The following is a 16,783-nucleotide window of genomic DNA, read 5'->3' as shown; positions in this document are numbered from 1 at the left end:
GGAATCGCTTCCGGCAGCCTCCGCGCCGCGGTGCCACTCAGCCCAGAGAGGGCGGCTCCGGGGCGGTACTAGGAGGCCGCGGTGTGTTGGAGTGGCCTCAGTTCTCTAACCCCATTGGGTAGTGGGAAAGATACGGGGCGGAGACGCACGGCTAAAGCCGCCGCTTCGCCCGAAAGAGAGGGTGGAGTCACAAAAAAAAACACTGAAAGCGCAGCCGCAGAATAAGCGGCCTGTCCTGCCCACCTCGGCGGAGAGGACTGAGCCGGCTCTCGCGGAGTGCGTGCGTAGCTACGCTTTGTGACGTTTCTAGTCTCCGTCACAGGATTCCAAGTACCTGGCGGACCTGAGGAGACTCGTTTCCGTCCTCGCTCTGGACCCTCCTTCTCTGCAGCGCCCCCCGAGTCGGGGGCCCCGGACGCCAGGGCTGAGGAGGTGGGCAAGGAGCTGATAGCAGGGGGAAAGCACATCTCTTCCCAGTCCCTTTTCGTGACACCCCTGTAGCTCTGCCTGAGACTTTCTCTCCTCAGAGATCACTTCCATAGACGCACCCCGCGCCCCCCCATCCACTCCAACACTCCTCCCTGTCAGAAACTCCCCTTTTTCGAGAATCCCTACCCTGATCCCAGAACCATTCTCTGTCCCCTTCCCAACCGGATCCAGTCTGGGTTCACAGCTGTTCCTCCTCTCCACACCCCCACAGTACCCCTTTCCTCCCCAGGCGGCCTCTAGGTCCAATCAGACTTCTTCCCTCGGCTTCCTCTGCAGGATTCAACCAGGACTTTCCAAAAGTTGCGGCGGGGCCTTCCGATCCCCTGTGAGTATGTAGCCTGTGCCCCCTCCCTGCCCTCCCCCCTGCATGCTGCTCCCAGCCCTTCCCTCCTTCCCTAACAGCGGCTGACCCACCCCCCAGCCCTCCTCGGGGTCTTCCCCCCAGCTGACCTGATTCCACAGAGAAACTCCAGGTCATTTCTCAGTCCTTCCCCGTCATCTTTTCCTCCTGCCCGCCAGGCTTCAGAGAAGAAACAGCGTTCCTGTCCTTTGTCAGGGTTACCCCAGACCCTACAAAGGGGCTCTGTCTCTCCTCCTCCGTGACATCGCCACAAGTGGTTGGCTGGTTTTGTTCTTTTCACACCACCCTCCTTCCCTCACCCATTCCACCCACGTGGAAACCACTCTCATTCCCTCAAACACAGGTGCTCTCTCCTGCCCTACAGCACTTGCATATGCTGTCCCTTGTGTGGAATACTTTTTTCCAGCTTTTTGCCAAACTGATGCCTCCTCAGCCTTTAAAGTTGAGCTTCCTCGGAGGAGTCTCAGCTCCACTTCAGGCTCGGGCCACTTGCTCTGTTAGGTGCCCCCTTAGCGCACTGTACTTCAACTTCAAAACAGTTTCCAGACTGCTAGGTAGTGAATTGGTTGTTTTTCCTTCATTCATTCACTTGGTGAATTCATTCGAAATAGTACTTTCTATGTGCCAGGTCGGGGCTTCCCTGGTGGCTTAGATGGTAAGGAATCCACTTGCAACGCTGGAGACCCAGGTTCGATTTCTGGGTTGGGAAGATCCCTTGGAGAAGGGAATGGCCACCTGCTCCAGTATTCTTTTTTTTTTTTTTCTTCCACTCCAGTACTCTTGCCTGGAGAATTCCATGGACAGAGGAGGCTGGCGGGCCACAGTCCATGGGGTCACAGAGTCTGACACTACTGAAGCGACTTACTTATGTGCTAGGTCCTATTGTAGACACAGGGCCATCAGCTGTGAAAAAAGCAGAGTCCCTGCCCTCATGGTGTTCACCCTCCAGGGGTATAAGGCCATCAGTGAAAATAATATTATTAATGAAATGTACAATGTGTCAGGTGGTGATAGATGTTAGAAAACATCAGGACAAGGGGTAGTGTGTGAGGCGGTTAGATGGGGTGGTAAGGGGAGGTCTTTCTGATGAAGTGTGACTGGTGAGCCCAGCTTTCCATGGAAATATCTGGAGGAAGAGCATCATTGTTGGGTGTTGTATGTGTGGGACTAGGCTCTATGTTCCATGAAGGCAGGGGGCTGGGCTTGATGTCTTATCCATTGCTAAACCCCTGCAGCCTTTGGCAGTGCCTGGCAGCTAGTACTTACTCATGATTTGTTGACTGGTTAAAAACCCCAGTGTGGCTCCAACCAACATTTCCTGAAGATTAGCAGCATATCAGGCCCTGCCTTCACAGCTTTTAGATGCAGAAAGGACAAAGGTGAACTGTAGCCCCAAGGAAGCATTTTGTTACCCAATTAGATTTTTTTTTAAATATTTATTTATTTGGCTGTACCAGGTCTTAGTTGCAGCATGTGGGTTCTAATTCCATGACCAGGGATCAAACCTGGGTTCCCTGTGTTGGGAGCATGGAGTCCTAGCCACTGGCCCACCAAGAAAATCCTCCAGTGAGGTTATTATCATAGACTGGAGAGGAGAATCCAAGAGGTAGACCTGAAGTGGATTCGCTAGGGTCAGATTGGGAACCAGGATGAGCCCTTTAGTTAAAGTTGGGTTTGGCTGAAAGTGAAAGGAAACCCTGAATAATGGTGGCTGAAACAGTCATCGGGGACCCCTGCCTCTATCATCCAAGACACGGTCCAACTCCCATCATCCCTCCACTGGCAGGAGGAAGAGGGCCACAGAAAGGTGTACCCTCTCCCCGGAAGGACAGTTCCCAGACATAGAATCTACTATTTCTGATTAAGTTCCACTTGCCAGAACTTAGTTATAGGACCACATCTAATTCCAAGGGAAGCTGGGAAATGTAGTCTTATTCTGGGTAGGGGTTGTCTGTTACCACCCTGAAGCAGGGAGTGGCTTTTGGGGGGACAACGTGGAGGTTCTGAATTGTAGATAATTGGTCAGTCTGGCTTCTGACTTTTTGTGCCACTCAGCGGCCATCTCCCAAACCTGGCCAGGCTGACAGGGCCAGCGAGGATTCTCTACAGCTTAACATTCAGAAACTCAAGGAGAAGAAGGACATGTTGGACAAGGAGATCTCCCAGCTATTATCAGAGTAAGTCTCGTTGGGTTCCTCAGTGTGCTTAGAATAACTTTTTTTGTGTGTATGGGGGTGGGCGACAGGGGTCATACCATGTGGCTTGTGGGATCTTAGTTCCCCAACCAGGGATTAAACCCAGGCCATAGCAGTGAAAGCACTGAGTCCTAATCACTGGACCACCAGGGAAGCTCTAGAAAACTTTTAACTAGTGCCCAGTAACTCATGGATGAGGATAAGAGGCTTGTGCAAGCTTCCTGATGGGAAGTGGGTGGCAGAGGATGAGATTAGATAGTATCACTGACTCAATATGGACATAAGTCTGAGCAAACTCAGGGAGATGGTGAAGGACAGGGAAGCCTGGCGTGCTGCAGTCCATGGGGTCTCAAAGAGTCCGATAGGACTTAGCGACTGAACAACAGCAATGGTAACTAAAACCTAGCTTAGCATAAAAACAGGACTGTGCCGTTGGCATCCAGCAGCCTCAGCAGCTGTCTCAGGTAAGGTGTGGTCAGGCTCGGGAGGACCAGGGGAACTGGGAGCTGAAAAGCTATAGGTCTCCCACTCTCTGTCTGGAACCCATGGTCTCTGCCTCTGCTTCTGTCCACACGTGGGCTCTGCCCTCCCTCTGAAAGTGGGTTTTCAGTGCCAAGGGGACACTGGCTCTTCCATACCTCCTGGGTTTTCCCACGTTTCTTGCTCCAGCCACAGGGCACAGATCAAGGAACCTTTGAATACCCGTGTCACACTTGAGCAGATTTGACTAACCACTCATGTGCCCATCTGTGACTCCCTCAACTCTGACCAGAGTTACATAGTACCAATGTGCCTGGAGACCCCTCCCTAAGGATACAGGGAGAATTTGCCAGGAGTGAGACAGTGGGCACAGGAGTGAGACGAGGGCAGGGTCTGTCTTGGCATTGCTGTGTTCCCAGTGCTGAGCACCCAGTAGGCCCTTAGTGAGTAAGGGCCTTATTACCTCTGAAGCTGGGAGCCTTATCAGCTTTCTTAACGATTCTCTCTCTCTCTCTCCCCATTTCCCACCCCAGAGGCTACAGTGTAGATGAACTGGAGGACCACATCTCCCAGCTCCACGAGTATAATGACATCAAGGATGCGGCCCAGATGCTGCTGGGAAGACTAGGTGAGAGAAGGTGGTCAGGGAAGGCCTCTCAGGAGACAGACCCCTGTCCGTGGGAGGAGAGACAAGTCTTTGAGGAAGCTGGAGGAATGGCATCACCAAATGGCAAGGGCAGAGGCTTCCCTGGCGGTCCAGCGGTTAGGACTTCACCTTCCCATGCAGGGTGTGCAGGTTCGATCCCTGGCTGAGGAGTTAAGATCCCACATGCCTCCAGGTCATAAAACAGGAGCGATATTGTAACAGATTCAATAAAGACTTTTAAAATGTGCTGTGCGCTATGCTAAGTTGCTTCAGTCACGTCAGACTCTTTGTGACTGTAAGCCCTCCGGGTTCCTCTGTCCATAGGATTCTCTAGGCAAGAATACTGGAGTGGGTTGCCATGCCCTCTTCCAGGGGATCTTCCCAACCCAGAGATCGAACCCGTATCTCTTACATCTCCTGCATTGGCAAGTGGGTTCTTTACCACTAGTGGCACCTGGTCCACATTAAAAAAAAAAAAATCTTATAGTGGTCAGACATGTACATGGGCCGGGGCTCGCAGCTAGTCAGACACAATGTCAGTGTGGATTTACATTTGCAGCTGGTGACTCTTGTTGTTCTGTGTGGAGAAAGGATTCTTGGGGAACTTTGCTTCCTCTGCCAAGTGGGTGAGGGTTCAGTGAGTCCAGTTTGGAATGAGTGGACAGGGCCCATAGTGGAGGAGCCTGGAAGGAATGGCAGGAAGATTATGTGGCCAACAAGGGGAGCAGGAAAAAAGTGCAGGAGGAGGTCCTGGGTGGGCCAGGGCTTTGGCCATTCTCCCTCCCACTTCGCTCACTGGACATCCTTCCTTCCTTCCAGCTGTGATCCGAGGTGTCACCACCAAGGAGTTGTATCCAGAATTTGGCCTAGACATGAATGACTGAGCTCACAGCCCTTTGCCCACAGCCCACTGGGACAGGCAGTTGCGGACATGAGAAGAAGCAGTGAAAGCCCAACCAGTGAACCCACAGGCTTTCCAGCAAGAAAACATCAGAAGCCCTTTTTCTAGAGAGCCCAAGCCAAGTCAGGAGGGAGCCCAGCTCCAAGGTTCCCGAAACATTCCAATGATACCTGTGTATGTGTATGTATCCTGTTTATAAATAAACATGAGTGATTTTGGTTCAAATCTATATGCTGATTCCCTCTCTTCTGATAGCCCCCTGATCCTAACCTGGAAAAAGAGAGCCTGCCCCATGTGATAACAGGCTTCCACATGCCAGGGACTGTGCTAAGTCCATTACCTCCAATGCTTCAATCCATCCTATGAAGAATTAGTATTACTATCCCCATTTCACAGATGAGGAAATTGAGACTCAGAAAGGCACAGTGACTTGCCTAAAGTTAGACACCCAGTAAGTGGCCACACAGGGATTTGAGCCCAAGTCTTAACTCCGAAGTTTCTAGTGTGTAACTCTGCCTTTGTGAGCTGGGAAATGAGCAGGTAAGAGTTGAGAGTGAAATAGCAACATTGGCAGGAATTCCTCCCTAATCCACAGAACTAGGGTTCTAGTCCCCAGTTGAAACCCTCTGCCAATCGTGGGTGAGCTGTGGTCATTTCTTCATTGCACAATGCTCACCATGAACAGCCATCAACTGGCAGAAGTGCAACCTGAGTGTTGTGACTGCTCAGTGCAAACAAGAATAACAGGATTTCACTATTAATTAGTTATCCTGGCTATTCCCACTGCCCCTCTGCCTGGTCCATGCTGAACATTCTCATAAGATTCCAGATGTGATAGCAGTGCTTAGGGACAGGCTGTCATGAGGTTAAGTATAGTCTCTATCAGTAAAAACCAGCCATGCAAGTCAGGTCTGGGTTTGAATTCCAGCTCTGCCCACTTAACAAGCTGTGTGACCACGGGCAGCTAGCTTGGCCTCCATAAATAGAAATGACAATAGTACTGTATGTACGCATCAGGGCAATTTGCCTTAGCTGCCTTAACAGTCAGACCTCTTTGTCACTCAGTCATGTCCGACTCTGACCCCATGGGCTAGCCTGCCAGGCTCCTCTGTCAATGAGATTCTGCAGGCAAGAATACTGGAGTGGATAGCCATTCCCTTCTCCAGGGGATCTTCCTGACCCAGGGATTGAACCTGGGTCTCCTGCATTGCAGGCAGATTCTTTACTATCTGAGCCACCAGACTCCTTGGCTGAATGTGATCAAGGTTCCTTTGTCTCAAAATCTGACGAGTATCTAGTAGCCCTCCTACATTTCAGAGCTTCACTGCTGGAATCCACAGTGGGGGTAAAAGAGATGGAGAAGACACGTCAGCTCTGAACCGACTCACTCCCAAATGGGCAAACGTCACTTCTGCTCACAGATAAATGTTCTAGAGCTAGCTACGTGGTCTAAACTGACTGAAGACACCTGGGAAATGAAGCTGAGCACCCGGATATGTGATGGGGACTAGCCCACTCCAGTGTTCTTGCCTGGAGAATCCCAGGGACGGGGAAGCCTGGTGGGCTGCCATCTATGGGGTCACACAGAGTCAGACATGACTGAAGTGACTTAGCAGCAGCAGAAGCTGCTGTTGGAGCCACAAGTACTACCTCCAAAGAGTGCTTCAGGGATTTAATGAGCAACTGCCTAGGACCCAGAGCCTGGGAACGTGAGTCCAGCTCCCCTTTAATGCTGGACAGCACCTTGTCCTGCTCAGGAGCCGGCATGACCCAGGCCCACACTCTGGTCCTGTTGCAGACTGCAGACAATTGGCTTGTTCTGCCTCTGTCTAAACAAAAAGGACCTGGGTCTCTGCCACACAGCGCTTATCTGCCAGCAGGAAGGAAGAAGCACTGACAGGGACTTCCCTGCTGGTCCAGTGGCTAAGACTACATGTTCCCAATGCAGGGGACCCGGGTTTGATCCCTGCTTGGAGAACTAAGAGTTCACTTGCCTCAGCTAAAGATCCCAAGTGCCACATACAGCATCCAAAGCTGTTACACCGTCATCAACACAGCAGTTACAGGACCATGTCTCCACACCTCCACCACTTCTTACTTGCTTAATTCCCAATCTAGCTCATGTTGACCTTTCTGTAGTTAATTGATCCTTTTATTTCTCTTGCCTCATTTTGGTAATTTCAAATCTTATTTTTTTTTTTATAGAGAGTTTAGAAATACTTTTATTTTTATTATTTTTTTTAATCAAATCTTATAACAAGATATCTTAACCTTTTTCCTTTATACTAGTTATATTGCTTGACTCTAACCTTATCTTCAATTTCAAAAATTACTAGAGAGTAAGGACACTTCTCCCTAGTCCACTAAAACCCCTGCCTCTTCACATTTTGTCGTGTTTTCTTTTGTTCATGTCTTCGTCAACTAGCTTGTGGGATCCTAGTTTCCCAGCCAGGGATGAACCCTGGGCCCCAGGGCAGTGAGCACGCAAAGCCCTAACCACTGAACCACCAGGGAATTCGCCCTGTCTCTTTGCAAATTATAGATCTCTAACAATTATGCGTTTGTTTTCTTTTTTTTTTTTTTTAAGACTGTATTTTGTTTGTCTTTGGCTGCACTGGGTCTTCGTTGCCGCCCATGGGCTTTCTCCAGGTGCAGTGGCTGCGCTTCCCATCGCGGCGGCTTCTCTTGTTGCAGAGCACGGGCTCTAGGCACACGGGCTCAGCAGTTGTGGAACACGGGCTTAGTTTCCCCAGGGCTTGTGGGATCTTCCCAGATGAAGGATCGAACCCGTGTTCCCTGCCTTAGCAGGAGGATTCTCAGCCACTGGACCACCAGGGAAGTCCTATGTGCCTGATTTCTGATGATTGCCCTGAGTTGTATTCTTCCAGAAGGCGATATAAGGCACTAAGGTAGGTTCCAAGTTCTCCAGTTGAGAAGGACTACGCTGCCAGTGCTCCAGAGACTTTTGCATTTGGGGCCAATTTTAAAGGCACCCTTGGAGGATGCTTGGAAAGAATAACCCAGGTCCCTTTGTGTGAGGTCAGCACTCCCAAGTGTCATGGTGAGAAGAGGCCTCAAGGGGGCAGTGTCTACTCAGAGATATGCCTAACTGCCAGGGAAGCTGCCTCTAGAAGGGCCCTGGCTGGGAAGGTCTGGTCCTACCAAGCCACTGGCCATAGATCCTCAGAGTGCCCCACAGAGAAGAGGGGGTTCTCTGTGGCAGAACGCCCCCGCCCCGAGTCTGAAGTGATCCCAACCGCCATCCCAGGCAGTAGGGAGCCAACTGGTGGTGGAATGCGGACAGTGACGGGTGCCATTGCTCAGGATGTGCCCAGATGGTGCTAGGAAGCAGGCTGCCAAGGACAACTGACACTGTGAGCATGGAAATGTTGTTTGATCACCTCCAGTGTAAACCTTACCCCGAAACATTTGTCATTTGACATGTCCACTGGAGTTCAAAACACTAACAAAGGGCAATCTGTATTGTCATCCCTGAGGGCTGAAAGGGGTCATTTCCGGGCCGCCTGACCTCACCAATGCAGTGTCACCAAACAGTAGGACACTCTGGGGAGGGGAGGAAGGCCAGACTGGGGCCCTCTTCTACGGGAGAATGGAGCCTGTGGGGCCCAGGCTTGATGCTTGGAGCCAGTGTGATGAAAGCGCTGGTTACCGTCAGGCACGTGGGTAGCAAATCAGGGGAAAGGTGACAACCAGCACCCAAACCAGTCAGAAGCTGAAGGTTTCCCCAGAGCAGGGTTGACGGCAGTAACAACCTAACATTTCTGAAACCCTTTGGATCATCTGGGAGATAAGAACTTCATCTCCAGCACCTCCCAACCAGACTGTCAGGAGGCAAGTGTCCCCATTTCCAAACTGAGGCTCCGAGGGGTGGAGCAACTTGCTCAAGGTCACAGACCCAAGAAGCAACCAAACTGTCTGGCTCCAAAGCCTAGCCGATGGCGGGCTGTCCTGCCTCCCAGCTGAGACTCACTAAAGGTCACACATTAATAGAAGGAGTCAGAACTTGAATCCAGAACTCTGAGCCTTTAAGCCCAAGGTCTTAGCCACAGATCTCTGCTGCTCTTCTTAAAAGTTGTACCTGGGATTTCCCCAGTGGCGCAGTGAATAAGAATCTACCTGCCGAAGCAGGACACACGGGTCTAATCCCTGAGCCACAACTACTAAGCCTGAGCTCTAGGGCCCACAAGTCACAAGTACTGAAGCCTGCGTGCCTAGGGCCTGTGCTCCGCAGCAAAAGAAGCCACGGCCATGAGAAGCCCTCGCGCCACAACTAAAGACCGTGCAAAGCGACAGAGACCCAGCATAGCCATAAATAAATAAATATTTTTTTTAAAAAAAGGTTATACCTGCCCAAGTGCTTCCCAGGTGGCGCTAGTGGAAAAGAACCTCCCTGCCAATGCAGGAGACTTAAAAGACATGAGTTCAATCCCTGGGTCAGGAAGATTCCCCAGGAGGAGGGCATGGCAACCCACTCCATTCTTCTTGCCTGGAGAATCCCATGGACAGAGGAGCCTGGTGGGCTACAGTCCATAGGGCCGCAAAAAGTCAGACACAACTGAAGCAACTCAGCACGCATGCACGTAGCTGACCAAAGATCTGACCTAGAGGCCAGGCCAGTGACCAAAAATGAACAGCCTCACTCAGCCTTGAGTTGGGCGTTGGCCCCTCTGTCCTGATTCCTCTGACTAGGAGGTTTTGCTCCTTTCCCAGGGAAGGGGAAGAGGTGGAAGCAGTGGCAGATTTCCTCTTCTTGGGCTCTAAAATCACTGCGCTGTGGATGGTGACCACAGTCATGAAATTAGAAGACGACTGTTTCTTGGCAGGAAAGCTATGACAAACCTAGACCGGGTGTTAAAAAGCAAAGACATCACTTTGCCAACAAAGGGCCGTCTAGTCAAAGCTATGGTTTTTCCAGTGGTCCTGTATGGATGTGAGAGCTGAACCATAAAGAAAGCTGAGCGCCGAAGAATCAATGCTTTCGATCTCTGGTGCTGGAGAAGACTCTTAAGAGTCCCTTGGACTACAAGGAGATCCAACCAGTCAATCTTTTTTTTTTTTTAATTATTTATTTCTTATTTTTGGCCGTGCTGGGTCATCGCCAGCTCTTCTTTGCTTGCGGTGAGCGGGGGCTACTCTCGTTGCGGTGCACAGGCTTCTTATTGCAGTTGCCTCTCTTTTTGCAGAGCACAGGTTCTAGAGCACGCAGGCTTCAGCAGTTGCAGCACACGAGCTCAATAGTTGCACTTCTTGGGCTCTAGGGCACAGGCTAAACAGTTGCGGCACACAGGCTGAGTTGCTCTGTGGCATGTGAGATCTTTCTGTCTCAGGGATTGAACTCCTGTCTCCTGCATTGGCAGGCAGATTCTTTACTGCTAAGCCACCAGGGAAGCCCCAAACCAGTCAATCCTAAAGGAAATCAACCCTGAATGCTCATTGGAAGGACTGATACTAAAGCTGAAGCTCCAGTAGTTTGGCCACCTGATGTAAACTGCCAACTCATTGGAAAAGACCTTGATGCTGGGAAAGATTGAAGGCAGAAGAAGAGGGCAACACAGGATGAGATGGTTGGATAGCATCACCCATTCAGTGGACGTGAACTTAGGCTAACTCTGGGAGATGGTGAGGGACAGCGAGGCCTGTCATGCTGCAGTCCATGGGGTCGCGAGTAGTGGGACACAACTTAGCAACTGAATAACAACAATAATTTCCAAACCTCTGAGTGTCACAATTACCGGAGAGGGATTTTAAAGAAAAAGATTTGGGTCTCTAACCCCTCCTCGAGGATTGAACTTTGGCAGGCCTGGAGCAGGGCTGTATTTTTTTTTTTAACAAGCTCCCCAGTTAGTGTTCCTGGGTAGTTGACAAGTTGCTTCTAACCACCAGCAATGACGTCCAATCAAATTCTACCTCCAAACTGGCCATCTTCCAACTCATCTAGAGAGCCACTGGACCCTAAGAGCCAGCCCTGGATCAAGACCAGGTGAGATTGTATCTGGCTTTTCCCCAGAGGCTTCTCATAGGCCCTCATAGGCCCAACATTAGTTAGCTCTGCTCCTGGGCTGGAGCTGACCTGCAGCTCCACCCTTCACCCTGGCACCAGCAGACCTGCCCAGCTGGTTTACCTGGGAGGAACTCGGCGGCCTGTTTCACCATCTTAGAGCTCTTCTGGCTTCTGATTTGCTAGGGGATCAGGAAGTACTGATAGGGTTGGGGTCAGCAAGAAGAGAGCTGGGCAACAGGGGTCAACTTGATCATGGACTGCTTTGCAGACCCCTGAGGAGGCTAGAAGGCCCCGGGATAGCCCATCACCCCAACCATCACACCTGACCGCCCACCTGATACTTGCCTCTCTTAGTCAACCTCCACCGCCCTTACTGGATGGTGAGCCAAGTTTCACCCAGAGGGGAACTTCTTGGAGTGACTAATATCAGTCCCTCTGCTTATCCAGCCCACCTCCAGATGAGTCCCATGCCTCCTGCTTAAGTGCTCAAAGCAGGGGGATCAGTCAGGGTCTGACAGGATATTGCAGAGGAAATCAGATGATGATACAGTGGTGGAAACCGGGTTTTGTTTTTATTCTGTGGCCAGAGCTAATGCTCTGCAGGCTGTGTCATGTATAGACAGATGAGGGAGGCTGGGCCAGTGGCTGGACACCCCAGGCCTCAGTTTCTACATCTATAAAGTAGGTAAAATGATACCTGCTGTGGCCACTTCACAAGTGATCACAGATATAAAAGCTGGTCTAATGACCATAATGAAATAGACAAATGTCAGCTCATTCTTACGATACATTTGTGTGTGCTAGGCATGTTCCTGGCTCCTCTGGGAAAGTAAGGTCCTTATAGCTCAAAGTGGGGCCTTAATGAGCTAACATTCTTGGTACAATAGTAGGGGGCAGGAGGAGTGAGCTGGGAAATATAAAAAAAAACCTCATATCTTGAAAACTGCAGTTATCTGGATATTGATGTTCATTCATTCAACAAGTAACATTGAATGAATATGCATTCACTGTCCACAATGATTTTGGAACCCAAGAAAATAAAATCTGCCACTGTTTTCATTTCCCCCCATCTATTGGCCATGAGTGATGGGACCGGATGCCATGATCTTAGTTTTTTGAATGTGGAGTTTTAAGCCAGGTTTTTCACTCTCCTCTTTCACCTTCATCAAGCAGCTCTTTAGTTCCTCTTCACTTTCTACCATTAGGGTAGAATCATATGCATATCTGAGGTTTTTGATATTTCTCCTGGCAATCTTGATTCCAGCTTGCAATTCATCCAGCCCGGCATTTAGCATGATGTACTCTACATATAAGTTAAATAACCAGTGTCACAATATACAACCTTGATGTACTCCTTTCCCAATTTTGAACCAGTCTGTTGTTCCATGTCTGGTTCTAACTGTTGCTTCTTGCCCTGCATACAGGTTTCTCAGGAGGCTGGTAAGGTGGTCTGGTATTCCCATCTCTTTAAGAATTCTCCACAGTTTGTTGTAAGCCTCCCTTGGAGAAGGGAAAGGCTACCCACTCCAGTATTCTGGCCTGGAGAATTCCATGGGCTGTATAGTCCATGGGGTCGCAAAGTGTTGGACACGACTGAGCAACTTTCACTAATACACAGTCAAAGGGTTTAGCATGCTCAATGAAGCAGATGTTTTTCTGGATAAGCAGAAGTCTCTTGCCTTTACTATGATCCAGCGGATGTTGGCAGTTTGATCTCTGGTTCCTCTGCCTTTTCTAAATCCAGCTCATACACCTGGAAATTCTCCGTTCATATACTGTTGAAGCCTAGCTTGAAGGATTTTGAGCATTGCCTTGCTAGCATGTGAAATGAGTGCAATTGCGCGGTAGTTTGAATGTTCTTTGGCATTGCCCCTCTTTTGGGATTGGAATGAAAACTGGGGGGTAAAATATACATAAAGTACTTATAAAATTAACCATTTTAACCATCATTAAGTGTACAATTTAGTGGCATTAAGTATTGGGCTGGCCAAAAAGTTTGTTCAGGTTTTTCCATTATGGAAACCCAATGCAACCTAATACAGTCACACTGTTGTGCAAATACCACCACTTTCTAGCTCTATAGTTTGTTTGTTTTTGTTGCTGTTGCTGTGTGTGTGTGTGTGTGTGTGTGTGTGTGTGTTTTGGTGCTGAAACTTGGGATCAAACCAGGAACTATCTCTATAACTTAAAAAAGTTTTTATTTATTTGACTGCACCGGGTCTTAGTTGCAGCACACAGGATCGATTTCTCGTTTCGACATGTGGGATCTAGTTCCCTGACCAGGGATTGAACCCAGGCCCCCTGCATTGGGAGCATAGAGTCTTAGCCACTGGACCACCCGGGAAGTCCCTCTCTATAGCTCTATCTATCTTGCAAAACTGAAATTCTGTACACATGAAACATGAACCCCCCACGTCCCAGCCCCTGGCAACCACCATTCTATCTTCTGGCCCTTTGAATGTCTGCTTTAACTAACTCATAGAAATGGAATCAAACAGTATTTGTCTTCTGGTGATAGGTTTATTTCACTTACAATATCCATCATTAGCATAATGTCTTTATGGTTCATCCATGCTGTAGCAGGTGTCACAGAGATCAAATCACCCAGTCAGTAAACAGGGTAAGTAGAGGTTCACACCCAGGGCCCTCCACCACTAAGGTCTAGGGCTGCACCCCCTCCTCCCCATTGCACCCTAGTTCCCATTACCTCAACTGGTTACTGGCTAGCATGGAGGCCAGCGGGTTTGTCAATGAGGTTGACGTTCTTGAGAGCCCACTCTGAGCATGGTAAGGACGATTTGGCACTTTGTCTTCAAAACAGTCTACTTCTTGAAATAAGACACTCAATCATGTAACTTAAAATTTAAAGCCCAATTCCCAAATCTCGGGTTGCTTACATACTTGGTACAATTTAACAATCGTTGTTAAGTACTCTAAGGTGAGAGACATCAAGTAAGAGGCTTGGGGTGGTTTTCCTGGCAGACTGGGGCTACACATTGACTCAATATTTTGGCCATGACTCCAGGTTCTCTCTGCACCCCAAATCCTTCTATTGCCTTACGTACTGAGGTGCTCCTCTGTTAGGTGCATATTTATTTACAGTCATTATATCTTCTTCTGGAATCGATCCTTTGATCATTAAGTGGTGTCCTTTGTCTCTTGTAACAGTCTTTATTTTAAAATCTATTTTGTCTAAGTATTGCTACTTCGGCCTTCTTTTAATTTCCATCTGTATGGAATACAATGCAGAGATGCAGGAGGCACACAGGCTAAACTGATGTCTTGAGTAACTATCTGCTCAGAAATGGGGGTTGGGGGCAGCAGGGTCCTACTGAGAGACAGATGCTCAGCTAGGCAGGAGGTCACTCCCTCCCTAGCAGCTTCCTCACCTGTGTAATCACAGTAACTTCCATACTATGTGAGACAGTCCCTGTAAGGGTCTTAGCACAGAGCCCAGCACACCAGAAGCCCTGGGAAGTGATATTATCATTGTCCCTTCAGGTTCACTGGTCTACTGACTGCCAAACCTGCCCAGGCCCTGGGCAGGGCACTGCACCCTGGAAACAAATTATAGTGATGGTATCAGTCCAGCCATTAAGAAAAATAGAGTGGCCAGCTAGTTCTTACCATCTGTAGAAGTCACTGGTGTAAATGCCAGAGGAAATGCCCCCAGTGCTGGGGCCTCTTTGAAGGAACAAACACTGGTCATGCTGACTCTTATCCCTGTGAAGTTAAATAAGTCACATTAAACCCGGATCTTCCATCCTGGCCTCGCAGCAGTTTCTGACTCAAAGGAAATTCTGATACAAAGGATCCAACGCCCCAGTTTCTGAGAATGTGGAACATTGGAATAGTCACCTTGGGTGTGAAGGACCCAAGGTGATTCTTATTGACAGGCAGTCAAGCTATCAGTAGGCACTGTGTCTCCACCTGGGCCACTGTGGGCCCTGAATGTATCAGACACCATTTGAACTGCACTGGAGGTTTTCTTGGCTGATGAGGGTGAAAGACGAGAGTGAAAAAGCTGGTTTAAAACTCAACATTCAAAAAACTAATATCACGGCATCCAGTCCTATCGCTTCACAGCAAATAGATGGGGAAAAGGTGGAAACAGTGGCAGATTTTCTTTTCTTGGGCTTCAAAATCACTGAGGATGGTAAATGCAGCCTCGGAAATAAAAGACGCTTGCTCCTTGGAAGAAAAGTTATGAAAAACCTAGACAGTATATTAAAAAGCAGAAACATCACTTTGCAGACAGAGGTCCATATAGTCAAAGCTAAGGTTTTTCCAGTAGTCATGTAAAGATGTGAGAGTTGGACCATAAAGAAGGCTAAGAGCTGAAGAATTGATGCTTTTGAACTGTGGTGTTGGAGAAGACTCTTGAGAGTCCCTTGGACAGCAAGGAGATCCAACCAGGCAAGCCTAAAAGGAAATCAACTCTGAATATTTATTGGAAGGACTGATGCTGAAGCTGAAGCTCCAATACTTTGGCCACCTGATGTGATGAGCCAACTCATTGGGAAAGACCCTGATGCTGGGAAAGATTGAGGGCAGGAGAAGGGGGCAACAGAGGATGAGACGGTAGGATGGCATCACCGACTCAATGGACATGAGTTTGAGCAAACTCCAGAAGATAGTGAAGGACAGGGAAGCCTGGCGTGCTGCATTCCATGGGGTCACAAAGAGTCAGACACGACTTAATGACTGAACAACAACTTCCAGGTTACTTCCTGACTCAGTGGCTCACCCTGTTCAGCATTTTATTCAAAAGACTACTCAGGCAGCCCTAGTTAACGTCACCAACTTCCCTTTCCCCACTTAGCATTTAGGCTGTCTTGTTTACGATATACTCCTGGTGCCTATACCAGCATGTGGCCAATAATATGTAGGCATCTAATGAATATTTATTGAGTAAATGTTGAATAAACTGACAGACCAGCTGGTGCAGTGATAAAGAATCTGCTTGCTGAGCAGGAGACAAGGGTTCAGTCCTGGAGTTGGGAAGATCCCTTGGAGGAGATGGTAACCCTTTGCAGTATTCTTGCCTGGAGAATGCCATGGACAGAGGAGCCTGGCGGGTTACAGTCTATGGGGTCACAAAGTCAGATACGACTGAGCAACTGAGCACCGTTACCGAACTGGCTAAACCCAGGCCTTTGGGAAAGCTGCCACATCCCGCAGTCACAATTCGTACAATGGGAAGGAACAGCCCAAGAGGAGGGAAGAGGTCAGGGCTTTCCTCTAAGAGAGCCCTGTGTCTCTGGGCACCCCCACGGAGTCTGGAGGAAGTAACATTCGTACCTGATGGGACAGATAGGGAGAGGGCCATACGCCATCACTGAGTCACTCATTTGTGTCTGGACTGAGCAACGAAACAACACAGACTGCAGCCTGCCAGGCTCCTCTGTCCACGGGATTCTCCAGGCAAGAATACTGGAGTGGGTTGCCATTTCCTTCTCTAGGGGATCTTCCCAACCCAGGGATTGAACTCGTGTCTCCTGCATTGGCAGGTGGGTTCTTTACCCAGAGCCAACAGGAAAGGCCCAAAAAAGGCCACACTCTACTGTTGGATGAAAGAAGCCAATTGTGATAACTGTGTATATTATAATTCCACTTTGTTAAAAAAATTAATCACTTGAGGGACTTCCCTGGCAGTCTAGCGGTTAAGACTTTGTGCTCCCAAGGCAGG

General features: G+C 49.1%; 1 protein-coding gene across 1 annotated transcript; it reads left to right on the top strand.

Annotated features, from left to right (window-relative positions):
• Positions 1-288: 288 nt before the first annotated feature.
• On the top strand, positions 289-5,301 carry SWI5 (SWI5 homologous recombination repair protein; the record flags this gene model as incomplete). The annotated part of the gene is made up of 5 exons (XM_060413634.1): positions 289-432; positions 719-814; positions 2,906-3,027; positions 4,059-4,153; positions 4,991-5,301. Coding segments are annotated over 5 exons (522 nt in total), but the record flags the coding sequence as incomplete, so codon positions are not given.
• Between the last annotated feature and the right edge of the window lie 11,482 nt (positions 5,302-16,783).

Source organism: Ovis aries, chromosome 3 (assembly GCF_016772045.2).
Source record: "Ovis aries strain OAR_USU_Benz2616 breed Rambouillet chromosome 3, ARS-UI_Ramb_v3.0, whole genome shotgun sequence".
NCBI classification, from domain to species: domain Eukaryota; kingdom Metazoa; phylum Chordata; class Mammalia; order Artiodactyla; family Bovidae; genus Ovis; species Ovis aries.
Note: the sequence above shows the minus strand (reverse complement) of the source record. Positions and strands in the feature narration are given on the sequence as shown.